A 27,175-nucleotide genomic window follows, 5' to 3' on the forward strand; every position below is an offset into this window, starting at 1 on the left:
CGCCAATTTATGTGTGTGCCCCCTCGCTCCCCTTTTGATGCTGGTTATCAGGCCCGCTAACAAGACCGATCGTTCAATTTTCGGGAGGGCTATCACCGCCGAAAACAACATTACCGAGCTGGTCGCACTCGCACTGGGATGACATAGTCGGCTTGCTACTACAGGCGCAGTAACACACACAATAGCACTGGTACACCATGGCCGGGTGTTTTCTGTGCAGCTTAGGTAAGTGAATTAAAGAAATAAGGCTCATTTTACTAACCAGTTTCCTTTCCTTTTTTAGGATGGATTGTGCGCTACTACCTGTACGCGTGTGCCGCCTGCTTTGGCATATTCGTGCTGCTAACCGTCCTTTCCAAGCTGGGCGAGCGGGGCAACAAGCTTAAGTACTACAGCAAGTACGGCATGATTTACTTCGCGACCCAATCGTTCACCACACTGTTTGCGCCGTTCTCGCTGCTCCGGCCGCGCAACATCGACAACTGCCGGTGAGCCTTTCCGGGGGGTGCCTCCCCCCCCCTTTTTTTTTAAAGAGAAATATAACTAATTATTGTTTTAAATAATGCACAGAATCATTGCCACGGTCATAGCACGCGCCTCGAAGCTGCTCGGCATCACGTGGGAGCTGCGGAATGCGCAGATTCTGCGCCAGGCGAAAGGTGCAATCGTTCTCACCAACCACCAGTCCTCGATGGATATATTGGGTGAGGGTGAAACAGTGGGAAAGAGGGTGAGGTGTGGGACACACATACACAAACATGTGGTTTTATCAGCGGGTGGAACTATGGGGTTTGAATATATAAACCCCTTTTCCAAGGCGATAACGGATCGATTTTAAGGCGATAACGGATCTTGTTAATGAACTTTGGTTGCTTTCGTGGTGGTCTGATGTTGTAATATCTCAACCCACCTCTCCCATGGCCTTCCCTCGGAAATCGATACCCACTGTGGCGTGTGTGTGTGTGCTGCACCGGTTACGTGTGTTAAGGGAATTAAAGCGTTTCTTGCATCGATTTTTTGTAAATGAATGAATTAATATTGCTTCCGTCTTTTTTTCTTGCTTCTAGGTATGATGATCCTCTGGGACATACTGCGCAAGGTGGTGCCGATTGCCAAGCTGGAGCTCCTGTTCCTCTTCCCCTTCGGCCCGACCGCATGGCTGGCGGGTGTGCAGTACATTAATCGCAAAAATCGCCCCTCCGCAATGAAATCGTTCGACCGGTGTAAGCGGATGCTGACGGAGGACGGCGCAAAGATGTACATCTACCCGGAGGGTACGCGCTATCCCGAGCGCGGTATGCTACCGTTCAAGAAGGGTGCCTTCCACACGGCCATCGAGGCGCAGGTCCCGATCGTGCCGGTTGTCTTCTCGCACATGTACTTCATCCAGTCGAAGCGGCACATCTTCGACGACGGGCACGTGATAATCGATACGCTCGAGCCGATCCCGACCGCCGGGCTGACGAAGGCCGATCTGGATCAGCTGATCGAGCGGACGCGCACGGCCATGCTCGCGCGGTACGAGGAGCTGAACCGGGAGGTGGACGACGGGCTGAAGAGCGTGGAGTGGGTCAATCGGGACCGGCCCCGGTTCACGGTGTACGAAGGTAAGAAGACGAACTGACCCAGGGGGAAGAATAAAAACAACAAAAAAACTAACAAACACACACACCGAAAATCCGGAAGCTCTGTGAATGTTTAATTGATTGGGAGCGGGAATTAGCATCGGGGTTTTGGTTGGTGGTGGTGGTGGTTGTTAAGGAGCGTCGGTCGTTGCGTGATGGTACTAACAAACGTCCCCACAAATAAGTGGAGCTTATTTGCTCACGAAACACACACAGAGGCGGACACGAGAAACAAATCAAACCACATTTATGCAAACATTGCCGTCTGAAGGTTGCACACAACGCTCAATTGGTCATAATCATAAGAAAACCGAAGCGCACGTCCGCGGCCAAGAAGCAACAGGGGGGGAGGGGGAGGACACATACTCATAAACCGTTTGTTGGTTTTATCATCATTCGACTTAAACGGTTGTGATGTTGGTGGTGGTGTTGGTTGAAGATAAAGTGGACGGATTGTACTTTTGCATGCACAATCAGGCACACGCGCACACACAGAGTGGTCTCTCCGTGCGGTTTAATGATGGGGCAGTTTTAAACCTCCCCCAGTTCCCACCCCCTAAACGGTTGCACACTCCGACTAAATGCTATTGATTGTTGATATCAAGACGGAATTGGTGGATTATCCGCTCTATTACGGATAGATTTAAACAAACCATTTTTGACTGGCATGTTTGGGGCGGCAAAAGCCATGGAATTTAATAGTGTTTTCTCTCTCCCTCTCCCTCTGTGTGTAAACACGTATGCCTCCTCTCCACGCGCGCTTTTGGCTGCAGATGCGCGATTGACGCAATGTGTTTGTTGTTGCGTTTGCGCTTGCACATTTTTTGTGTTGTTGCTGAAGCAATAGGTTAGAAACACCTGAACCTCTACAAGCTTATCCTTGAACTGGCCGAACCGATGGCTTGAACATAACAAAGGCAACAAAAAAGCGAAAAAAAATAGAAGACGTACCTTTCGTAGTCATTATGAGGTGCTGGTGCGATGTTGCGCAGGTGAGAAGCGCTCTAAGCGCAAGCTGTTCTATCAAACCGATTTTCTGCGTGTTTTGCGTACTCGTTATCTTACAAGGCGTACAGCACAGCAGATAGAAGATAAAACAGGCGCTATCAACAACACCTTCTTTTTAGGGAGAGATAATTTAAAATAAAAAAAAATGCATTTGTGAAGACAACTCACCCTGATCATCGTTTCCGTTGCGCTGAGCGTTGATTTTCGGCGGTAATCCGGACCGCTGATAACGCGTTTTTTTGGTATTCATTAAAAAAAAAAACTCAAACGTACGTAGTCCAATGTCCAAAATACAAACCGTAAGCAGCCAGTGGCCAGTGGTGATTATCCTTCGGCTGCGGAAGGAAGCACGCGGTCTAATCTTCACTTCCCGGGTCTCTTGTACACTCCCCAAACACACGCACACACTCCCTAACAAACGCCTACTGTGGTGAATATGCTCTCCCCACTAATTCTTTTCTACTCTTTCTGTCTGTGTCTGTGTGTGTGTCTTTGTAGAGTAACGGCGAGTGACGTTTCAACGGCGGCAGAACCTTGACGGCACGCACGCGCGCGCAACCGCGAACGGCGTGTTGTACCATCAGCGCCCCGCTCGGGGGTACGGACTGCGACCGTACACTCAGTCAACGGATCGCCGTCGGTCGAGGGAGTAGTGTGTGCCAGCCTGTGCCCGTACCTCTCAGCCAGCCAGCTAGACTGTCCCTGCGATTTTTTGCGCGCTCGCGGTGGTGGTGACGGACCGGTTTCACGGGGACGGCGTTAGAATTGGTTCCGCGACACTTCGTTTTTTTTCCTTTCTTTCTTTGTTTCGTTCTGGTTCTATTAGTTGCTCAGTTCCGCGTCTTCTAGTGCCCATTGTTCGTACGTTGTGTATTTTTCTAGCGTGTGTGCGTGTGTGTGCGTTCTAGCGGCGTAGTCGCGGTGTATTTGCGCTATATTAGTTATCGCGCGACGTGCCCCTTTTTTACTGCTGCTACTGCTACTGCCGTTGTCCGTGAGTGGATAAATAGAGCTGGGGGCTTGCAAAAATATACATCAAATGGTGTGATATATGCGCGAGAGGACGGGGCTTGTGTGGTCAAGTGGACAAGCACAGACGACGGCGACAATTTCTTTTGCTAACCAACCCCCAGCAGCGCAATCAGCATCCCAGGGAGAAGGAGGGTGGTTTTGTTGCCGCATTTCTGCCGCGTTGCCTATTGACGCGTCCGAGTTGCTAATTTGCATGCTGCCGCCGCCTGTGCTACCCCTCCGTGCTACCAGCGGACGCGAAACGGAAGCTTGATCACCCAAAGCACGCACCAGCCGAATTTGGATGTGTCGCGCCAAGTCCACACCATAGCACAGGACGCGGTGGCGCAAAGCAGCAGGCTGTGAAAAATCGATTAATATTTAATCATGGCAAAGAGGCGTGCGAGTGCGTGCATGTGTGTTTGTGTGTAGGTACGTCACCAATTCTGACAGCAAACTACCGGCAGGACGAGGAGACCTAGAGGACCCGTTAACGTCATCGCCCGGTTGAAACACAATAGAGAGCACTCCGAGAGTGTGAAGCCGATGCAAAAGAAAATGCATCTCGAATAGAGTTTGTGTGTGTGTGTGTGGTTTTGTGATGAATTGCAGTTCTTGCACGGGCTGTGAGGTGTACGTAGTGCAAAGAAACAGGAACATCATCGCGCCAATCGTCGACTCAGTGAATTGATTTTATTTCAAGTGCAATTAAGCTTGAACAACGAGCGCGCTCCTCAACCGGAAACCGACTGCGACTCTCAGTGTCTCTCGCTCGCGCGCTCTCTCTGTGTACTCCAAACCCCTCACCGATTTTGGTGGGACCGCAGACAGGCGGAACTGATACCCCAAGAGTGCTGTGAAAGTGAAGATTCTTGGTGTGTTGTGTGCTACTGTGTCTTGCGAACTTGTGCCGCTTCAACGGCGCGCCTACTGCCTGTGGCACAACGAAACGAAAGGAAAAGTGGGCAGCACGATTAGACGAAGAACCAGTCCTAGCTAGGGCCACCACTAGGGCCGGCTTCTAACCCGACCCTGTTGCGAAGAAAGAACAATCAACAAGAAGGCAGACAGACAACAGCAACATCATGGCGACGCTCGTGGAAGGAATCATGATAGCGGCGATGGTAAGCAGTTTGTTTTGTTGTAGCCATTTAACCTTTCTTACAAACACACACACCTCCCAAAACCGGCGTTCCGGTTGGTCACTTTTGTGGCGGGGCTTTGGGGTAGGTTCGATGAGCTCGTTTTTTTATTTCAAAATTTTTTTGGGGGTTTTTGGGCCGATTTTTGGAGGTGATCTCATCACAGATTCTTGCATCACAGCGGGTGGTGGTGTCTTTCAGGGTCAATGGAGGAGATGGTTTTTGGAGAATTTTGGTACATATACTGGGGTGGGGGTTTTGGTAACCTTGGTAACCTGAAATCGATGCTAATTTGTTTTGTGAAACACGACCGCCTACTACTGTGGCTAGTTGGTATTTTGGGATCATGGCTACAGTTGGAGCCTTTTGATATGTATAGCTACAGTTGCTCAATAAATTGATTGTATACTTAAATTTCTTGCAATCATTTTGCAATATTTTGTCCAATTCTCAAGCTAGAGTTCACATTTTGTTGCCATTATTCAATAGATAATCTTTTTGAGCAGTGATTTCGAATACAATCATAATTTGTCAATCACATTTTGGATAAAATGTAAAAAAAACATCATTATTTGAAGTCAAACAATTGATGGTACATCTGCGATTAAATGAACCTTACTACAGACATTTAAGGTCACAATTTAGTCTTCTTGAGCAGCGAAGGCAACTGGCCTACGCAGGCTACATGTTTTGGAGATTCCAGTTCCGTAATAGTCATAAGAATACGGTTTTTGCCGCTAAATATTGCTCCTATATCACCTATTTTAGTCTCTAAGGCATAAATTGTCCCCGCTGCCCATCAATTGTTGTCTCTAAGGCATTAATTTTGGGCTGTTAGTGAATCACTTTATTGACAAAATTAAACGTTATGTCAGAATTTGTGTGATCCATTTTTTTGTATTTAACGTTATTTCATTTTAAAATAATTTATTTGATTGTATTTAAAATATAACAATTGATATGCAAATTTTGAAAGTATAATTATATCACCGACAAACCGACGTGACACTGGCGTTTCAAAAGTGTCCCACACGAAAGTACTGTCATTTACCAGAGAGGCGATCACTTCTGTCAAAGCAAGCTCTGTTCACTGCTGCTTCGATGTAAACAACTTTTCTAAATACAAATTGCGTAGGAAGTGTGAGGCAAGATTTTGTGAGAATTATTGGACAAAACACCCAGGAAAATCATTTTATAAGTTTCCAAATCAATGCAAAAGATGTGAGAAGTACATAAAACAATACGCATTGGACTTTGCGAAGAAAAACAAAAAGGGGATTTAACAGATTCTTCTCTATGTCAGTGTAGTAAGCGAATCATTATAGAGATGGCGCTACTGTTTAACGTATTTTCATTTGAAATAAGGAGACAACTTTTGAAGCTCATTTTGTTCGAAGTGTCACGTCGGTTTGTCGGTGATTATATTGCAAAAAAAAAAAAAAAAAAAATATATATATAAAAATATATCGTTAGTAATAATTGAATTTCATTACAAAAAAAAAGAGAACTCAATAAAATTACTCTGTTTTTTGTGCTTTTGTACGGTACAACTAAAGTTGTGATATGTAAATCTACTGAAATATCTTGAACATTTATCATATGTCCTACAAGAGTCCAAAATTTATGCCCTAGAGCCAAAAAGTTAGTAGCAATGACTGTAATTCCCAAGAGGAACGAATAAGTAAATTATCCTCGTACTCGTTCGTACTCGTGTGTGCTTCTTCTTCTTCTTCTTCTTCTTATTCTTCTTCGGCACAACAACCATTACCGTGTCTATAGTCTCTATAGGCCTGCTTCTTGTACACCAACTTAGGTGAGAGAGCTTGACTTTCAGTGATTTATTGATTACACATAGCATAGGATTAGTCAAGTCCTACACGTATGATGGGTGGGGGGAGGGGAGGAGGGGTCACAGTTCGGTCCCTCCATTTGGGGCTTGAACCCATGACGACGGGCATGCTGTTGAGTCGTACGATATGACGACTGTACCACGAGACCAGCCTCGTTCTCGTACACTCGGACCGCATTTTGATGTGCGGTGGAATGAATCATTTGAAATCCTATGTAAATTCTACATTTAAAGCATACTATTGTGTATTATCGTGCATAATGGCCAAATTATTGCTTAAACACATGTTTTGAATTGAAGTGAATCATTTAATTGATTGACTTTCTTCAATGACATAACATAATTGTCGCAAAAAGTACAAGAATCATACAAACTATTTTTTTTCAGACATTACAAGCTATCTTAGAGTCGTTGGCGCTAAATTTATGCTCCAACTCACCTATTTTTGTCTCTACAGCACCAATTTTTGACAACGTGTCACAATTGTTCTCTTTAAGGCATAAATTTTTGTTTCTAATGTATCGATTTTTTTATTCTTGTAGAAATTATAATAAATCTACAATGCAAAATTTACAAAATTTGCAATATTTGAGCAGATGTATGACAACTGTAATTTAAAATTACAAAAATACTACCATGCCATAGAACAATTCAGCAGCAACGACTGCAATATGTGAATTCTATGCACCTGTACCACACATTTAATGGTACACTGTTTGTTTGTTTCCTTCAAACTTCATATCAAATGGCTGCATTTACCTTACAATAATTACCCTTTTTTTCAATATAAAAACCCAGAAGGGAGTGCTTTGCTGGTGAACCTGGTGAAATTACCGTCTATCATGCCCATCATAATTATACGGTCCGTCATTTTAGAGTTTATTATAGAGACACCCTCAGTCAACGCATTCAAGCGTAAAGTTCACTTGGGGGACCTTGCTCTATTTTATTCCTGTTTTTGTTTTTTTTGTGTGTAATAAATACTATGTTTTTTGTCGGTCTTCAGAACTACACTAGAGAAATAAATTCCCTTTTAAAGGGTTATTTGTGTCGTGTTTATTCACTCCCTCCCAAATAAAAAAAAAAACAAGAGCAAAAAACATTGTCATCGAACGATCTTGTTATGCGGAATGGGTCGATGTGATAAAAACAAACTAAACAAAAAAGCAACCGACATCGTACGATTGCCACCGGCCGTGCCGGCACCACCGGAGATATAATTAGAACCGGCCGTGATGGCAATGGTCGACATTTTGGCCCCCCCCCTTGCTGCCTCTCTCCTAGATAGATAGACGCAACCAACCAACCAACCAGCCGACTTCGGGCACAAGATGTCAACAACCGACCTATCGGCATCGATCCGACACAACCGATGTCGGCTGATGATGCTGCTGCTGCTCTGCGATGCTCTGCTGCTGCAGCTCTTCATCCTGCCCATTATCCTGCCTTCCGTGGTGTCCGGAAATGGCGCTATTTTTGTATGATAGGACACATTCGTTTAGTGAGAGAATGCTCTCGCTTGTCGGGGTCTTGGTTTTCCCCTTCTCTCTATAAAAGGTGCAATGCACTGCACGGAATGAAGTGGAGTGTATGTGAGTGTGTGGTGATAAATATAGTGTCTTTGTGGGAATGGTGGGGGCACAGAACGATATTGGATCGTTAGTAAATCTCCCATTTTTATTTCCAACTTCCAAACCGCCGGGCACAATATTGATTGGTGGCCGACGAAGCAAAACTGATGTCGAATGGTGACAGGATGTCAGGGTGAAGAATAAAGCTCAGAAAAGAAAAACAAACAAATGCTCACAAAAGGATATAACAGAAGAGAAGGAAGAAACCCGATAGCGCTCATTGTTCCATTGGCATACAAAGTAAATCGGGTGGCAGCGCGCGCCATTATGCCCGATCGGTATGAATATTAATATGCAAAAGGCCCGAGTGCGTGTTACCACTACTACTACTACTACTTTGTGACCCGTTGTTTGATGTGCCGGAGGGCCGGAGAAACCATGGCGGCCGGGGGACCTTGATTGCTAGAATAATAATGACATGTGTTGTTACCACCGGGGTAAAACTTCTGTGTCAGGCCCTGCTGTCCGGGAGTCGCGGTGTATCAGATTCCGATTGAATTCCGATCGATATGTATCCTAGCGCTCTATAGCGGTACGGTTTTATGACACTGTTATTCTGCTTGCTAGTGTATGTGAGCACACTTAAATCTTGCTTCTAGAAGGCATCCTTCAGCACAATAAAGAACGAGTAGGACTTATTAACCATCTGCAAGGGGTAAAAAATCCCGTCCAAAAAACCTTTTAGCTTGATATAGTTGGTTAATGGAGACAATCGCTACACACACCTTCTGAAACAGCTCCACATCGACGAAACAAAACTTGCCCGCCTGTATGCCGACCGGCGATTGCGTGCGATGCAGCACCATGCGCAGTCCCCGCTGGATGTCACGGTCCATCGCTGGCCATCCGTACACGCTTTTCGAGAGCTCCACTGCCTACGGGACCCTCCCGGGGACGTTTATGAGTTTGTGGTTAGTGTTGCTTAAAAATAGACAAAACACGTAACGTGACGGACAACGTTACCTGGGTAGAGAGACGCGTTCCAAAATAACACGCGCTAAACGTTTCGATCGTGATGACGAGGAACAGTATGGCAAGATTCAAAAACGCTACGCTGAACTTATCCTTGGCGAAAAAGGGCAGACAATCAAATAAGTTAATGTGTGATTATAACGTTTGCCCAGCGCACTGTGCTAATACTCACCGCAATGGTAAAGAAAAGCATCATCAAACACCAGATAAAGACACAAAACACGAGCTGAATCATTAGGATGGGCCGTAGAGCCTGCACGAGCAGGGTGATGCAGTTGAGCGTCCGCTGATGTACATGGATTATGTCATGCAGTTCTTCGCGGACGGTCTTCTGGTTGGGCATTCGGTGCAGGTTGTCCACTTTGAGCATCACAACGTGGAGGAGCATTTCAGCGTACCGAACAGAAGATGCGATTGTCAACAGCTTCATTTGCACGGTACAGGCCGTTGCGAACATCATCGGCACTATGACTGCAATGTACACAGTGTAGTGTAGAATGTTGGTACGATGCTGGAGTCCGTAGAAATCTTGCTCCATGTGGAGGGAAAATTGCCGGCATGGTACTTCCTCAGAGATATTCCAGGTACGGACAGTGCCATTTGCTAGGAGGTAGGATTGCCATAAGGATTGAAAGTATACCACGAAGCTGGTTATTACTGGTGCCACAAGATAGAAAATAATAAAAATCAGGATAAAGAAACAATATCTGTTGATGTGGCGATGGACTAGCCGGTTAAACTGCAACAGTTGCTCCGGTACAGTCTGTAGCGGATGATGGTCTCTGTTCACTGGAGAAATAAAGTGAACCGAATTAAACAATAAACTGGCCTACACATAATGGCAAACTGTGGCAATCTTACAGTATGTCGTCAACCTGATGACTTGCTCGATGAACTGTCTGAAGGCATCGTACACCGACCAGAGCGCCATCCCACCGCAGAAAACGTTTCCCACGAAAGCAAGCTCCGCCATCGATCAAATGAACGATTCCACATCACTGTAGTCCGTCGCAAGCTTCGGTATGGCCACGGTAATCCAGAACGCCACGAAAGCGACCGGATAGCGTACCCGGGTGGTACGATCACCCCAAAACCCAAGCCGCTCTTGAATGTACAGCAGCAGCGGCAGGACGGCACGATCGTTCGGCAACTTTTGGAAAAGCATCCAGGATCTGTTCTTTCTGGTGTTTGGGACAGGTCGAATGCCTAAGGCAGGCAGCGTACTGATAGTCTAGCCAGGAAAAGGTAGCTCATGTTTTACAGCAGGACGAAAAGAACAAAAATGTCACAATTTATTGGTGTTTACCTATTGGCTGTTTGTTTTATTCGGAGTAAATGCTGGTAATTGAAGAGTATTTTTTGCTGGGTGTTATGTAAGCACTATGTAACATTTGGTGGTAAGAACAAAAACGATCACTTATAGATGTATTAAGAGCATAAAGCGATCGATGAATCGCAGTTCAGGACGACATCACGTCGAAGTTGACAGTTTGTTTTTATTTTTTGTGTCAGATTTTTTGTAGCATAGAGCAGTTTAAATGATTAATAAACTCCATTTAAAAGTACATCCTGAAGCTCCGCGAAGAAGGAATATGATGTGTTGAGCATCTGCAAAAAACAAAAACCTCAGTAAAATTGAATAGAATTTCTGGCTTTCTACTCCGAACAGGGGAAAAAAGCTTGTATACTAGGGGTGTGAATAATCACTCTGGAAATAACCTACATAAATGATTCAATTAATTGTGAGTGAGTTTCTATTCATGAGGAAGAGCTTAATCCAGCTAATTTAATTCAACACATCACGGCCTAAGAAGAATCGTATAGCCATCTATGAATCGCAACACATTTACTGCAATGATCTACACTCATTCATGCTGACAAAGCATGTCAGGGAATATCAGGGAATTGTTTATTCGTTTCCGAAGATCTATTCTCAAACGTTGATTCTTTGTACAGATGAACTATAAGAAACTAGATTTGTTGGAAACGGCAAAACGGAGATACATCAGATTCCGATCCTGTCTGCGTGCGACCTCACATCATTCCCGCCCTAGAGGGCATCCTTCAGCACGATAAAGCAGGAGTAGGACTTATTAACCATCTGCAAGGGATAGAAATTGTCGTGTAAAAACCATTAGTTTGATGTTAGTTAATGCACACAATCGCTACACACACCTTCTGAAATAGTTCCATATCGACGAAGCAAAATTGTCCTGCCTGTATGCCGACCGGCGATTGCGTGCGATGCAGCACCATGCGCAGTCTCTGCTGGATGTCGCGATCCATCGCTGGCCATCCGCAGGCATACACACTCTCAGAAAGCTCCACTGCCTATAACTCCTCGTGGGTGTATATGAGAAGATAATGTTGCTGATTAATAGCCAAAACAAACACGTCAGATGTGATACAACATTACCTGGGTAGAGAGACGCGTTCCAAAATAACACGGACTGAACGTTTCGATCGTGATGACGAGGAACATTATTCCGATGTTGAAAAATTTTACACTTAAGCCATCCTTATGAGAAAAGGGCCAACCATTAGTTGCTATGCACAAAACAGTCTCAAACGTGCAGTATTACTCACAGTAATGGTAAAGTAGAGCATCATCAAACACCAGATTAAGGCGCAAAACACGAGCTGTAATAATAGGACGGGCCGTAGGGCCTTCACGAGCAGGACGATGCAGTCGAGTGTCCGCTGATGTACTTTTATAATGTCATGCAGTTCTTCGCGGATGGACTTCTGTTTGGGTAGGCTGTCCACCTTAAGCATCACAATGTGGAGCAGCATTTCAGCGTACCGAACAGAAGATGCAATAGTCAGCACCTTCATATGCACGGTACAGGCCGTTACGAACATCATCGGCACTATGACTGCGATGTAGAGTGTGTAGTGTAGAATGTTGCTACGATGCTGGAGTCCGTAGAAACTTTGCTCCATGTGGAGGGAAAATTGTCGATGTGAAATATCCCAGGCACGGACAGTGCCATTTGCTAGGTGGTAATATTGCCATAAGGATTGAAAGTATACCACGAAGCTGGTTATTACTGGTGCCGCAAGGTAGAACATGATTAAAATCATCACCGAGAAACAGTATCTGTTGGTGTAGCGATGGATTAGATAATTAAACTGTAACACATGCTCCTTCAGCGGATCTTCTCTATAAACTAAACAGAAAAATGGGGAAGGCTTTGTTGAAATTACATTCCTAACTGAGATATCTCAAGCGTACTTACAGTGCTTTGTCAAACTGTTCACTTGTTCGATGAACTGTCTGAAGGAATCGTACTCTGTCCAGAGCAGCATCGCACCGCCGAAAACATTCCCGATGAAGACATGCTCCGCCATCGAGCAGATGAACGTTTCCAGATTGGTGTAGGTAGTAGTAAGCTTCGGAATACATACAGTAATGCTAAACGCCACAACAACAAACAGATAGCGTGCCCGGTAGGATTCACCCCAAAGTCCAAGCCGCTCCTGAATGTACAGGAGCAACGGCAGTACGGCACGATCGTTCGGCAACGCTTGGAACAGCATATCGGGTCTGATATTGGCTGCGGGTCACGTCGAATGTCAGCCACTGACTGATACAAGCTACACCAGGGTAAGGATAGCTCGTTACACAACACGCCGCGCGACAGTTCAGGATTGGGAAGATTCAAAAATACATAATTCAATCGTATATATTTTATTTTATTTGAAGTGAATGAATTGCCTGTCACGATGGAAAGCGGTGTAGGGAGTAGTGATTTAATTGGTGACATTCGCGTTGTATACCCGTACTAACCGACGCGAAGAAGCATTTCTCCAATGAGCCGTACTTTGCGTGCGAATCACTGCAGCTTGATACAGATTAAATGATTGATATGCCTGAGCCACCGTAATTAAAATGCATCCTTAAGCACCACGAAGAAGGAATACGACATGTTGAGCATCTGAGTGAAGGAAATGTTAAAAAGACAGTCAGAATAATTTAATAAAAAGTACCAGCGCGCTCCCCCTCTAATCTACAAACTGATGGCACACACCGCTCCGAACTGCTCCATATCGACGAAGCAAAACTTGGCCGCCGTTAGCCCTACCCGGCGCTGCGATCGCATAATCATGAAGCTGATGTATTTACGCATTTGCACATCGTACTCGTACCAGCCGGAAGCGTACAGTGCCTGACCGATGTTGATGCTCTGTGAGGATGAAAAAGCAAAACAGAGCTGCAAGAGAGTAAATTTCAATGCTACGGTACATACCTCCTGCGAGAGCTGCGTTCCGAGATAGCAATAGCCAAACGTTTCTATCGACACGAACAGAAAGAGCAGAAACATGTTGATAAACTTTACATTGATGCCCTAAAAATTGGGAGATATATTACGTTCGTTGGGCGTTTTTTGGTTTGAAACTCATAAGCATGATTGTAACTCACAGAAACGGTGAAGTAAAGCAGCATCATACACCAGATCAAGATGCACAGCACAAACTGCATGAGCAGGAGTGGCTGAAGTACCAGCTCCAGCAGTTCGGCACAGCGAAGCGCTCTCTGATGAAGTACCCATACCTCAGACATCCCGTCGGATCGCTGGCGTACGTCTGGCAGTGTCTTTAGTAGACGAAGCTTTAGCACTACAATTCGCAGCACCGTTTGGCAGTACTTTATCATGTTAAAAACAGCCACAACCTTCACCGTTGCGGTGTAGGCGCAGAGGTACATGAGTGGAAACATGAACACGGTACAGACGCAGTACCCAAGCAGCGAGGTACGATTGTCCAGCCAGTAGAATCCCTGCTCGAGGTAGAGGGTAAAGGTGAACGTGGTGCTGCTGTTGCTCGCCGTGTCTGCTATCGCTGCGGTGTAGCCGGCAATGTTACTGCCCAACGGTGCAACACAGTACACCGTACAGAAGAAGCACATGTAGAGACAGTAGCATAAGGTGTACTTGTGGATGCGAAGGTTCAGATCCGTCAGGTTGGTCCTCAGAAACATTGGTTGATTGTCTTGAAATACTATAACAAGATGAGGAGAGCAGAGGATATGAAACTGGCACACAAAGAATTACCTCCGAACAGCAGTCGTCTTCGCTACTCTTACCAATAGCTGCGAACGCTCGTAATTCGTCGACCAACAGTACGAAGTGATCGCATCGTTGATAAAACAGCAACATCCCGGCAAACACGTTCGTCTCGAGTATCAGCTCGGTGTAACCGGCTATTGCTGTTTCCAGCGTCGGATAGCCGAAACACAGTTTGGGGATGAGAATGCCGAAAACGTAGAACAGAAACACCGCGACGTACCTATAGCGATACCGTTGCACGTCCCACACTCCGATGACCTGCAGCAGGCGTAACACTAGCGGCATTACGTCCGTGTCGTCACTCGGCTTGAACGAAGCCATCGTGCAAATGTTGGCCCTGCTCAGTGTGATATTCACTTGTACCGCATAGGCTTGGTAAGGAAAATCAAACATGATCAAACGAGCAGGAAATACATCATGGAAAAAGTGGATCATTTGCTGAAGCTAAAAAATGTAGATCAGCTGACAGGCTTTTTACGCCATGTATAATATAGCTGACAAAACAAATGTCGTTGGAAGTTGACATTACATTGATTGGGTGATTTAAAAAGAAAAGCTCATTCGTTATGGTATGCTCTCGTGAGTTATATCTTGCTTCGTTTATTTCGATTCCAATTATACTCTACCGTGCGTAGCACAAATGGGACATTCAGGCAACGACGTCAGCCTACGGTACGAAACGTGCAGGACGGGCTGACATATGCATGTCTTAGTCAACTTTGGAGCTAAATGTTTGACGCAATTAACAAATGAATAACTGCACCATCCCAGGCTTTATATGAAATCCTTCAGCACAATGAAAACCGAGTAAGTTGTCTTAATGACCTGAAAGACAACATGTTTCCAGGAGGAGAATACATTCTCGATCGACTATTAGTACGCAAACACACTTGCATTCTCACCTTGGCGAATAGCTCCACGTTGACCGTGATGAATCCGCACGCCGTAATGCGTAGCGGTAGCTGACTGCGGGCCACAATGGTTGAAATCATTTTTTGAATTTTCCGATCATGTTCCTCCCATCGGAACTCGTACGATTGGCGGGCAATGAGCGTACCGGTGGTGGCTAGTTCGGTGCAGAAGAAACAGTAGCCAAACATCTCGAGCGTCATGTTGAACATAATCAGCAATCCGTTCATTCCCGTCACATCCAGCCCAACGGTGAGGATGTAGAGAAGCGTGAAGCACCAGGTCAGGATGCACAGAGCGAGCTGTACGGTAATTACAAAGCTTAGCGTTTGATTGAGTAGCGCGACACAGCTGAGAGAAAGTTGAATAGGAAAAATAATTTGTAGTGTACCTGAACCTATGATTGGTAGAAGCACCGCATTACCGAACAGCCCGCTGATGCAATTGAATCACTTGTTTCAACTCTCGATCGATGGCATTTGAGGTGGCGTGGTTCAAGTTATCAACCTCTATAATGACCAGCTGAAGAAGCGTGTTGCAATACTTGATCGTGGTTAAGATGGTTAGCAGCTTTGTGGCATTGTTGTACGAAGCGACAGTAAACACTAGCAGCGCTACTATGCTAAACGCGGCATAACCGTACACAGAACTATGATTATCAAGCCAGTAAAACGATTCCTCCAGGTTAGGGTAGTACTGGATCGATTGGACCGATCCATTTTCAACACTAACCGATGCCTTGTATATAGAGCGGTACGTCATCAGGCATGGTGCCAGCCAGTAGAAGGTGGCTGTCACCGCTATGTACCAGCAGAACACTACCGATAGCTTTTGTATCTTTACATTAAACTTGATCAGAATTTGCTCCGACGGGGAATCTGACGGATGAGTCGCAGTGGGGTACACTGAGGATACGGCGTAGTAGAATAAGTATCAGATTGCTATTGCCATACTTGCCAAGCGCACAACTCACCCACATCAACGAAGGAGTCAATCGCATTCAGCAGATCTCTGTAGTGGCGATGCTGACTGATGAAGCAGAAGAAGCCCACGTAAACGTTGGTGAAAAAGATTAGCTCACTTAAGCCTCGTATCATGGCTTCGGTGTTGGGATAGGGAAAGCACACCTTCGGTACCAAAACGGCAGCAATGTAGATGAACAAATTCAGGAAGTTGATTGCTCCAAAGCGCGTCGTCTCTTGGGTTAATCCGGACAACTTCAACAGACGCTTCACGACAGGCATAACTGCCTTCGGGTCTTCTGGGCTTAATCTCAACATCGCTGTGGAACGGTCACTGGGAAGTGTTTAGCAAAAAGCTACGCCTCCCAATGAAATGTAGCCCATTTTATACGCTCAGATTATCAAAGTTCAAGAAAAATTCATAATTGATTGGTGAACGTACCCATTGGCTGATTGTTTTATTTCAAACAAATGTGTATGATTTGTGGTAATTGCGGAAGCGCACTTTTTGCTAGCTGTATCTTTATGAAGAGTAGGTAATTTGAAGTGCAGTAAGCACCGGTGCGCTTTCGATGGCCAAAAGAAAAACGATTGATCGTTTATAAATGTATTTATATGCCTGCGCGATGCAGGGCTAAGGACTAAATCATATGGAAATGGTTTGGTTTTTTTTCCCACGTGAGAGTTGTTGCATTTTGACCTAGTTTGAATGATTCATGCTCTCGGATCGATTCAAAATACAACTAGACTAAGTATTAGCAACAATGAATAAGCAATGCAACATATAGAACGCAATTCCTACATTGGTACAAGCTGCCAGTCGAACGTTGCTACAATGCTTTGTAGAGATGGAAAAGATATCACTAGAGAGTCTGTCCAGAAGTTCCTTCAGATAGTACAGATTTAGTACCAAATACCAGTATTTAATTGTAATAATGACAGTCTTTTATCTAATTATACAGTGATAGGTTCATTCTGTACCTTACTATGATTAGTAGTGTTACAAATATACGACATGTGTGTAAGTGCGAAATAAATGACAAATAATCAGTGAAATTTGTAACACATCCTAACTTTAACTGAAAGGATTTGATCCAATTCTAAAGATCGAAAAGATATATTTGATAACAAATTTTGTGCACACTTTGTATTACATGTTAATGTTGTGTTTTTTAAAATCATTTTCTGTTTTCTTTATGTTCATATTACTGATGCTACATATTACTTATCATTAATTCTGGTAAGAATGTCAGCGCATGATGCGAGACGACAATGAAACTATCATGCATTATGACGTTTTCGATGCTAAATATGTGATGTAACGAGATAACTGCATTACAGTACTTCCATGCGTTACACAAAATCCCTTAGTACAATAAGCACCGAGTAAGATGTCTTGATCACCTACAAAACCGGATTTTCGTAAATATTCCTGTACATAATATGATCTGTAATGCTGCTGCTACCACTACTACTTACCTTAGCAAGCAATTCGAGATTGATCGGGATAAAGCCACACGCTCTAATCTGCAGCGGTGTTTGGCCACGGGCAATAATCATTGCAATCATTTTCTGTACCGCAGGACTATGTTTTTCCCATTGAAACACGTAGATCTGTTGGCTAATGGTCGTTGTAGTATTTGTAAGTTCGGTGCAAAATAAGCAGTAACCAAACATTTCCGATGTCATGTTCATCATGATTAGCAAACCCATCATTGCCGTTACGTCCAGACCGATGATCAGGATGTATAAAAGCGTGAAGCACCATGTCAGTGTACCTAGGGCGAGTTGTAGAGCCATTACATAGCTTAACGTTTGGTTGAGTAAGACGACACAGCTACGAAAGTGATAGGTAAAAAAAATGGTCATCTTCTGTAGTTTTGAGACTATTCATCCAGTAGAATTAGCATACCGTATTGCCAGCTCTCGATCGATGTTTTCTGGACTTACAAGGTTCAACTCATCGATACCGATGCTCACGAGGTGAAAAAGGGTGCTGCAGTACTTGATCGTGGACAGGATCGTTAGCAGCTTTGTCACATGATTATACGAAGCAAAAGCAAAGACTATCAATGCCACTGCACTAAACGCGGCGTAGCCGCTCACAGAGCTACGATTTTCAAGCCAGTAAAACGATTCCTCCAGGTTCGGGTAGTATTGTATCGACTGGATCGATTCATTTCCCATGCTCACTTCTGCTTTGTGTATCGAGCTGTACGTTACAACACATGGTACCATCCAGTAAATAAAGGCTGCCACTACTATGTAGCGACAATAGAGCACGGAGAGTATATTTATCTTAACGTTTAGTTTGATCAAGGTTCGTTCTGATGGGGATTCGGGTTGTTGGGATGTTGGGTATACTGTTGATTCAGGGAAGGAGAACAATACAATGTCACTATTGGAAAAAAAGCTTTCAAAGCGAACGCTTACCGATATTTACGAAGGACTGAATTTCATCGAGCAGATCTCTGTAGTGGCGATGTTGAACGACGAAGCAGAAGTAGCCAACGTAAACGTTGGTGAAATAAATCAACTCTCCTAATCCACGTATCATGCCTTCGGTATTGGGATAGGGAAAGCACACTTTGGGAACCAAGATCACAGTTATGTAGACGCACAGATTGACGTAGATGCATCTTCCAAGCTGTATTGTACCCGGTCTGAAACCCGACAGCCGAAGAAGACGCTTTGCAAACGGCATAACTGCCTTTGGATCTTCTGGACGTAGACTCAACATCGCCGCAGCAGCACAACAGCTTTGAAACTGTCAAACGCAACAATTGTATCGTAAATAGCGAAGTATTCCCATCATCATATGTCAAGATCACACTCATACATAATTGAATGGTGGTTGATTTATAATGTAAAATAGCATTAACAACAAACTGGTGTAATTTGTGCCCTTTGAAGAAATAGGATATCATGTAATCGATGGCGGCCGTCTGGAAGCAAATTTAGAAACTTAAAGATTGGCAGCAATGTCTGCAAAGAATCAATGAAGAGTATTTGTGTGTGTGTGTGTGTGTGTGTGTGTGTGTGTGTGTGTGTGTGTGTGTGTGTATGTGTGTGTGTATGTGTGTGTGTGTGTATGTGTGTGTGTGTGTGTGTGTGTTAAATACAGTAATTTGCCTAATTGTGGAGTTTAAGGCTCATTATATATTACTCTCAACGATATCCTCATGACATGACAACCACTGCAGTTATGATGGATACGTGTGGAAATGCCATACCTGAAATGTATGGTACGTATGATTTGTACTTTAACCCATACCATCGCGGTCAAGATCAAGGAGCGTATAACAGGGCTATAGCTTTTTGATTAACAAATGCATCATAGAAAAAAGGGATAGACGAGTTAAAAAAAACAATCAAATACTAATAAGTAGACTCTAAACTGTGTTATTCAATTGGGCAAAAATCACTTCCTTTATTGGCTCTCGTCAGTAACAGCATACTCTGTTTGGAAAAAATTCTAAGTTTAATTCAAACATTCGAATAAGGACATCAACACACGGTATTAAGTATCCAAACAGAGACGACACTTCTGCGTCTTGCTCAGTATATTGCTCGTTGATAAATCACAAATCTCTTTCAAATAACTTGCATATGGTAACATCGGTCCCTAGATGAAATCCTTTAGCACGAGAAGAACGGTGTAAGATGCCTTGACAACCTACAAGACAGGATATTTGTAAAGGACGACTACATGATCTGTATTGCTCCTTGCTACCACTACTAACCTTAGCAAACAATTCGAGATCGATTGGAATAATGCCCCACGCTGTAATCCGTAGCCGTGCTTGGCCACGGGCAATAACCATTGCAACCATTTTCTGTACCGCAGGACGATGTCGTTCCCATTGGAACTCGTACATCTGCCGGCTAATGGTTGTACCGGTGGTAGCAAGATCGCTGCAGAAAAAGCAGTAGCCAAACATTTCGGGCGTCAAATTGATCATTATCAGCAAGCTCATCATCGATGTCACATCAAGTCTGACGACTAGGACGTATAGAAGCGTGAAGCACCAGGTCAACATGCACAATACCAGCTGTAGAGCGAATACATAGCTTAACGTTTGATTGAGCAGTGCGACACAGCTAAGGGAATGATAAGGACGAGCGATGGTGATTAGTTCTCGTGAAACAATTGACTGGTAGAAGCAGCATACCGAATTGCCAGCTGATGCATTTGGATGACTTTTTTCAGCTCTAGATCAATGTGTTCTGGACTTACAAGGTTCAACTCATCGATACCGATGTTGACGAGCTGAAGCAGTGTGCTGCAGTACTTGATCGTGGACAGGATCGTTAGTAGCTTTGTAGTTTGACTATATACGGCAAATATAAATGTTATGAATGCCACTACACTCAACACGGCATAACCCCTCACAGAAGTACGATTGTCAAGCCAGTAAAACGATTCCTCGAGGTTCGGGTAGTATTGGATCGCATGCATCGTACCATTTCCTGCGATGTCTTGTTCTTTGTGAATCGAAAGGTATGTTATCACGCATGGTGCAATCCAGTACGCGAAGGCTGCCACTGCTACGTAATAGCAGTAGATAACGGAAATTTGATTTATCTTAACGTTTAGTTTGATCAAGGTTCGTTCTGATGGGGATTCGGGTTGCTGTGACGATGTACGATACACTTTTGATGAAGAGAACACCATCAATTGCAATAATGGCACTGGAAACCCCGCTCAGCGAACACTTACCAATATTTACGAAAGATTCGATCGCTTTTAGTAGCTCTCTGTAGTGGCGATGTTGAGCGATGAAGCAGAAAAGGCCAACAAATATGTTGGTGAAAAAGATTAGCTCACTTAAGCCTCGAATCATGGCTTCAGTATCCGGGTAGGGAAAGCACACTTTCGGTACCAAAATTGCTGCAACGAAGATGAAAAGATTCAAGTAAATTCTTGTTCCAAGCTGTTCCGTATCCTGTCTAAAACCGGACAGCCGAAGAAGTCGCTTTGCGTAAGGCATAACTGCCTTCGGATCTTCTGGTCGTAGCCTTTCCATCGCTGGGCAGCACAATACTCCTGTAACTCCGTGTAATTTCCTTATTTTTATCCTAGCTGATCTAAACAAGTGGTCTAAAAAAACAGAACAAAAGTTCATGATTGAATGGTGCGATTGGCTGACTGTTTTTTTACTTGAGAAAACGGGTACTTTTTGTATGGCGGTTGAAGCAGAACATAACCCGCTTTTTGCTGGTTGGGCAGTAATTGCGTTTAAATTGCTATTTGTTTCACTAAGCATTCGGTTGTAACTAGAAAGTGACCATTTATGGTCCATATTAAGAAACATTAGATGCATCGTTTAGGACAAAATTACATCATCGTTTTGTGGGAGGCTCAAACTTGCTTAAATGATTGTTCTTATCCTATTTATTTAAACGCCTTCCTTGGGATATATTTAAAATATATCCACGTAACAAGAACCTAGTAATCATGCCTGGAAAGCTGAATGAAAATGGTAACTAGTTCCTAAACCAACCCGCTTTAATGCTGCATCCATCCAGCATCCCTCATGTCTGGCAGATCGAATAAAATACTTGCTTGAGAACATGTAACGCCAGTTTATTGGCATCCGTCTCATAGGATGTTCAGCTTTTCTCAGTTTGGCTTTACAGTTCGAAGTACTGTTTCCAGCAAAAGTAAAATGACCCAACAAAAACTAATATTGAATCCAAAACCGTTGTCTTTATTGCATGTTGTATATGCTTAAAGTAAATCATCTTGTCTTATTTGAGATGAGGATGTGAGCAATTAAGTATGTACAAACATTCGATTTTGCCAATAATTACATAGTAGCATATAACTTCTATATCAGATCTTTCAGTACGGCAAGAACCGTGTAGGAGTGCTTAACCACCTGCAATATAAAAAAAATCGAAATGAAACAGCTCAGGGTCGTCATAATGTTACTCACCTTAGTGAACAATTCGAGATTGATCGGGATAAAGCCGCACGCCGTAATTTGAAGCGGAGTTTGGCTGCGGGCAATAATCATCGCCACCATTTTCTGTACCGTGGGACGATGCTGTTCCCATCGGAACTCGTACATTTGCCTGCTAACGATCTTGCCCGTGGTGTCAAGCTCGGTGCAGAAAAAGCAGTAGCCAAACATTTCAAGCGTCATATTGATCATAATCAGCAAACCATTCGTCGCGATTGCATTGAATCCGACGATCAGGATGTAGAGAAGCGTGAAGCACCAGGTCAGAATGCATAGGGCTAGCTGCAGAGCCATTACAAAGCTTAGCGTTTGGTTGAGCAGAGCAACACACCTGAAAGGGTAAGACAAAATGGTTGTATCAGATGTGATAGGTTTCAGAGTTCTTGTTGCAGGTAATAGCTTACCGCAGAGCAAGCTGATGCAGTTGGATGACCTTTTTCAGCTCTCGACTGATGGCTTCTGAAGATGTGTGGTTCAAGTTATCAACCTCAACACCTACAAGCTGTAGAAGAGTGCTGCAGTACTTGATCGTGGACAGGATCGTTAGCAGCTTTGTGGCATTGTTGTACGAAGCAAAAGCAAAGACTAGTAATGCTACTATGCTAAACGCGGCATAGCCATACACCGAAGTACGATTGTCAAGCCCGTAAAACGATCCCTCCAGGTTGGGGTAGAATCGGATTGGGTGGTTCGGTCCATATTCCGCCTTTGCTTTGAGTACTGAGTGGTACGTCATCAGGCATGGAGTGCCCCAATAAATCAAGCCTGCCGTTGCTAAGTACCAGCAGTAGAGAACCGAAAATTTATTTATCTTAACGTTTAGTTTGATCAAGGTTCGTTCTGATGGGGATTCGGGTTGTTGGGATGTTGGGTATACTGTTGATTCGGAGAAGGAGAACAATATAATGTAGCGGTGGGGAAAAGCTTGGAAAGCAAAAACTTACCGACATTTACGAAGGACTGAATTTCATTGAGCAGATCTCTGTAGTGGCGATGCTGAACGACGAAGCAGTAGTAGCCAACGTACACGTTGGTGAAAAAGATCAGCTCACTTAAACCTCGTATAATGGTTTCGGAGTCGGGGTACGGAGAGCACACTTTAGGAATCAATAGTGCTGCAACGTAGACGAACAGATTGAAGAATATTTTCTTTTCAAGCTGTTCCGTTTCCTGTCTAAAACCAGACAGCCAAAGAAGACGCTTTGCGAACGGCATAACTGCCTTTGGATCTTCTGGGCTTAACCTCAACATGATCGTGATTGCCGCACAGCCACAACGGCACTGGCCGCAGGAGTGTGTATTTTGAAAAGATATTCTAGCTTGTACAGTCGTCAGAAACGCCATGTGTACACGACCATTGGAAATCGCTTAGAATTTAAATACGTACCATCAAATGGGGGGAAAAACACTCATCAAGCTAACAGCAGGAGCAGGACGTTCCATGCACCTGTTACGAAGTGGATCAGGGCATGCATGTGGGGTGCGCTTATCGAATGAATGTGCACAAAAAAGCCGCCTCGTTAAGCATACCACACGGGCGGTTGATTGTTTCATAATCTTTGCCGCCCACCGGGTCCACGATGGATATCTTCGTAAGCCTGCCCTATCGTACGTACTTTGTAGCGCGATATCGCATCGGAGTATCAGAAGATTGAGTGCAGTTGCGTCAGGTGTTGATTGAGTTCGATTCGGAAGAAGAAGAAGAGAAAACACGCTTCCAGTGCGTACTCCCCTTGACGACTTGCTAATCGCACAAGCTTTACCAAGAATTTTGTGCTAATCGGAGTACATCAGCATTAGGGAGTGATTAACTGTGCACCCTGGGGGTCGTCTTGCCAAGGTGCGACAGTAAGTGTAACCCATCACAGTAATCTTCGGTGATGTCCAAGCAAGGCCGCAATGGCCTTACGGTTATCTCAAAGTGCGAATGACGCGCCGCTAAAAGAAATCAGTTCAAGTCAACGAACGCCTTGAAGAGAGTGCATCCGTGCTTATCGACTAAAGGAGGGGCTTAGGGGATCGGGTCGGAGCACAAGGTCAAGCCTTTTTTTATCAACTGCTTGCTCTTTGCGAAGCGCTATACTATGGCTTGCCGTAGCCTCTATGAATGTCGGTTGTGGAGTTTGTTTACCTTTTTTTGTACGGCTGTTGAAGACCTTGAATTGTTATCAAACCTTAAGTCCGGGCTGTGTAGTGTGTATTGTATGGAGTGGGAATTGTAAATTAATGAACATTTCAGTTTTGTGAGCATAAGAATCTCTCATCCCCAGAACTAAAAATAGACTCCATCCATCCGCCCTTATCTGCTCTCATTCATTTGTCTTTTGTCTGTTTTTTTTCTTCCTTCTATCTCTCCCCAACAGAACGTCTTCCTCAACAGCCTGTCGCTGCAGGTGGTGGTGGCCCTGATCGTCGGCAGCCTGCTCTCGAGTACGTTCAAGTACCATGCGAAAATGTTTATCATCGTGCTGATGTCGTTCCTGGTGCTGGTCGTCTCAATTCCGCTGTTCCTGTTCAAGCCCCGCTGGCCACTGAATGCGCTGTAAGGACCTTTCTAACGAGTGATTCCTCCGAAGTACTTAGTTCCCTAAGTTCTCTCAATATCCTTGTTTTTTTTTTTTTTTTTTGCAGAATTCCAGGCATTGTGGCCTGTGCATTTATTCGCCTGTTCGGCGTGGAGTACGAAATCCGTGGCCAGGAGCACATTAACGTGCGGAACGGGGGCGTCGTGCTGCTCAACCACCAGAGTGCAATCGATATCGTGAGCAAGTATCACCCATCCCGTTGGAGGGCACAATCCTGCCTCCAGTGATTTTCCACTTTTAATACTCTTCCTTTTGTTGTGCTTTTTACAGTGTTATCGCGATTGCTGCGCGAGTTCCGCAACATCGTGCCGGTGGTGAAGAAGGAGCTGTTCTACATGCTCCCGTTCGGTATTGCCTCCTACCTGGTCGGGGTAGTGTTTATCGATCGCAAAAATACCGCCTCCGCGAAGGACGTCATGAAACGGGAAGCGGTCGCCATTACCAAAGACCATGTAAGTGCTGTTCGTCCCACAGGGACGCGACGGCCGGTAACGGCATGAATGAATGATAAAGCGTCGTGCTGCACCGACCCTATGCGTGAGAGTGAAAGACAGCTTGTCATGAAATTACATCATCCGCTCTCACTTTGGTGTTTTGTTACAGCTTAAACTGGCCATCTTCCCCGAGGGTACGCGGCACGACAACGACACGCTGCTGCCGTTCAAGAAGGGCTCCTTCCACGTGGCGGTCGATTCGCAATCGATCATACAGCCGGTGATTGTGTCCAAGTACCACTTTCTCGACCACAAGCGGAAGCGGTTCGGGCGGGGCCGGGTAATCATCAAGATTATGCCGGAAATCCCGACCAAGGGCATGACCAAGGCGGACGTGACCGAGCTGACCGAGCGCTGCCAGCAGCTGATGCAGACCGAGTTCGATGCGCTCAGTGCGGAGGCGAAACAGTACTGCCATAACTGAGGAGCCTGGGCTGCAGTCGAGCAGAAGTGGGATATATGGGGCAATGCGAAAAGCAATAATAGTCGTACTTGTTGTTGTTGTTGTTGCGGGGACCAGTGCTGCCGGTGCAGCTAGTAGTAGCGAGTAGCACACAGGAAAAAAACACTCACCAAAAACAAAAAATCATTTGCCCGAGTGAGTGGAAACAGCACGGGCACGGGAAAGCCGGCTTGGTGGAAGAAGAGAGAGAGGAAGCATTTTCGTGCGGTACTAAGCGAAGAGACAATCTGTGATCAAATCCTGGTACTATACTGGTCATCATATTCGTGCTTCGCGGCGATATTATCAATGGGAAGGATAAAACAAAACAAAAGAGAGAGAGGGAGAAAGCGGAAGTGGATGCTTCGGGATGGAACACCAAAAAAAAAACAAAAACAAAAAAAAAACAAAACTTATCATCATCACACTCGGAAGTGTGTCCGAAAATGGTTCCCGGCAGTTACTATCAGACTCGTACCTGGTACCTGAGTACTTTCCTGAGTACGATAAACAATTTTTCAGTCGACACCATCTGAAAGATGTAGCGCAAGTGGAAAGGAATATTGAAGCGTCGTCAAAACAAGATGCGCACGACAGGAAGGTAGACGCACTAAAAGACAGTACTAACATACTATACATATACATACGGCAACATCTGTAGCGCATTGTGGGTAGTAGTGCTCTTAGCTAGTGGGTAGTGTAAAAACGACACTCATTCGGTTGTTGTGTTTATGTGCTAAAAAAACAAACGAGATAAACAATCAGAGGCAGGCAACAAACTGGGAATATTGTAACACGCGTCTAGCGCGCATTTAAACGAACGAGTAGAGATGTGGAGAAAGAGAGTGCAACACAGGAAAGCTGTAAAATTCGAATCACTGCTAGCCCGCGTTAGGTCGCGTCGTAGTAGAAGTCGCAAAACACAAAAGGATTTGCCTGTGTGACTGCGTGTGTGTGTGTGAGTGTTTCTGAAACACGTGATATCCTCCTAAGAAATCACGCCAATTATTTACGTTGTAGTGCAACACAAGCAACAAACAAACAAAAACAAAACAAGAGTAGAAGACAAACAACAACAGCAACCAAATTAACAAAGTAAACGGTGAACGGGCAGCAGGAGGAACGTTCAACTTGTCTAGGACAAAGCGTTGTTTAGGTTGGAAATAAAACCAGTAATGGCTAATTTTAGGAAACTACACTCATGGCGCGAGTTCGAGCTTGGGTGTTTAAATGGATGAATGACGTATTGAGAAAGTGTGGGGTCCGGCAGCGGGTTGCGCTGTTAATAGGTCCTTTGCGTGTGGAAAATGGAAAATATGTAAATTATGGCGACCCAACCCACTCCCGCCAGCTTGCTATGTGGCCCAAGCCATGAGAGGGTACGGCGTGTCTACACTACGTCGTGGTTTATTTTCATTTAACCTTAAGGCTAGGCCAACCGTTCTAATGTGCAAGCGGGTAGTTTGTGTTTATTTTGAGGAAACCATATCCGAATTTTCCAAAGCCTGGA

The 27,175-nt window shown here is 44.6% G+C and overlaps 7 protein-coding genes across 9 annotated transcripts; 2 read left to right on the forward strand and 5 right to left on the reverse strand.

Moving 5' to 3' along the window:
- Window position 1: 1 nt before the first annotated feature.
- LOC120954962 (1-acyl-sn-glycerol-3-phosphate acyltransferase beta-like) lies at window positions 2-3,488 on the forward strand. 2 transcript variants are annotated; one of them, XM_049610541.1, is made up of 5 exons: window positions 2-225; window positions 284-488; window positions 571-704; window positions 1,068-1,607; window positions 3,132-3,488. In XM_049610541.1, exons 1-5 carry the CDS (start codon window positions 198-200, stop codon window positions 3,134-3,136), a joined length of 912 nt encoding a protein of 303 aa, XP_049466498.1. In that variant the 5' UTR covers window positions 2-197; the 3' UTR covers window positions 3,137-3,488. The 2 variants fall into 2 exon arrangements, with proteins under 2 accessions (XP_049466498.1, XP_040231273.2); XM_040375339.2 differs by lacking the exon at window positions 3,132-3,488 and having other exon boundaries at window positions 3-225; window positions 1,068-1,675.
- Window positions 3,489-3,592: 104 nt separating this feature from the next.
- On the forward strand, window positions 3,593-26,863 carry LOC120954964 (1-acyl-sn-glycerol-3-phosphate acyltransferase alpha-like). Its single transcript, XM_049610542.1, has 5 exons — window positions 3,593-4,768; window positions 24,508-24,686; window positions 24,776-24,909; window positions 25,000-25,181; window positions 25,333-26,863. The coding sequence occupies exons 1-5, from the start codon at window positions 4,730-4,732 to the stop codon at window positions 25,645-25,647; spliced, it is 849 nt and encodes a 282-aa protein (XP_049466499.1). The 5' UTR covers window positions 3,593-4,729; the 3' UTR covers window positions 25,648-26,863.
- Window positions 9,209-10,628, reverse strand: LOC125907545 (uncharacterized). The gene has a single exon (XM_049610543.1). It carries the CDS (start codon window positions 9,774-9,776, stop codon window positions 9,363-9,365), a length of 414 nt encoding a protein of 137 aa, XP_049466500.1. The 5' UTR covers window positions 9,777-10,628; the 3' UTR covers window positions 9,209-9,362.
- LOC125907546 (uncharacterized) lies at window positions 12,068-12,778 on the reverse strand. Its single transcript, XM_049610544.1, has one exon. The coding sequence runs from the start codon at window positions 12,776-12,778 to the stop codon at window positions 12,464-12,466; it is 315 nt and encodes a 104-aa protein (XP_049466501.1). The 3' UTR covers window positions 12,068-12,463.
- Window positions 13,240-14,675, reverse strand: LOC120954965 (uncharacterized). The gene is made up of 2 exons (XM_040375344.2): window positions 13,662-14,675; window positions 13,240-13,587 (listed from the first exon to the last, which is right to left on the reverse strand). The coding sequence occupies exons 1-2, from the start codon at window positions 14,217-14,219 to the stop codon at window positions 13,249-13,251; spliced, it is 897 nt and encodes a 298-aa protein (XP_040231278.2). The 5' UTR covers window positions 14,220-14,675; the 3' UTR covers window positions 13,240-13,248.
- LOC120954963 (uncharacterized) lies at window positions 14,808-16,681 on the reverse strand. Of its 2 annotated transcripts, XM_049610528.1 has the most exons (4): window positions 16,190-16,676; window positions 15,641-16,121; window positions 15,210-15,567; window positions 14,813-15,132 (listed from the first exon to the last, which is right to left on the reverse strand). In XM_049610528.1, the coding sequence occupies exons 1-4, from the start codon at window positions 16,494-16,496 to the stop codon at window positions 15,082-15,084; spliced, it is 1,197 nt and encodes a 398-aa protein (XP_049466485.1). In that variant the 5' UTR covers window positions 16,497-16,676; the 3' UTR covers window positions 14,813-15,081. The 2 variants fall into 2 exon arrangements, with proteins under 2 accessions (XP_040231275.2, XP_049466485.1); XM_040375341.2 differs by having other exon boundaries at window positions 14,808-15,567; window positions 16,190-16,681.
- LOC120954960 (odorant receptor 30a-like) lies at window positions 21,750-24,483 on the reverse strand. The gene is made up of 4 exons (XM_040375338.2): window positions 23,089-24,483; window positions 22,549-23,020; window positions 22,118-22,475; window positions 21,750-22,060 (listed from the first exon to the last, which is right to left on the reverse strand). The coding sequence occupies exons 1-4, from the start codon at window positions 23,486-23,488 to the stop codon at window positions 22,010-22,012; spliced, it is 1,281 nt and encodes a 426-aa protein (XP_040231272.2). The 5' UTR covers window positions 23,489-24,483; the 3' UTR covers window positions 21,750-22,009.
- Window positions 26,864-27,175: the final 312 nt, after the last annotated feature.

The sequence above is a fragment of the Anopheles coluzzii genome, chromosome 3 (genome assembly GCF_943734685.1).
Source record: "Anopheles coluzzii chromosome 3, AcolN3, whole genome shotgun sequence".
NCBI classification, from domain to species: Eukaryota; Metazoa; Arthropoda; class Insecta; order Diptera; family Culicidae; genus Anopheles; species Anopheles coluzzii.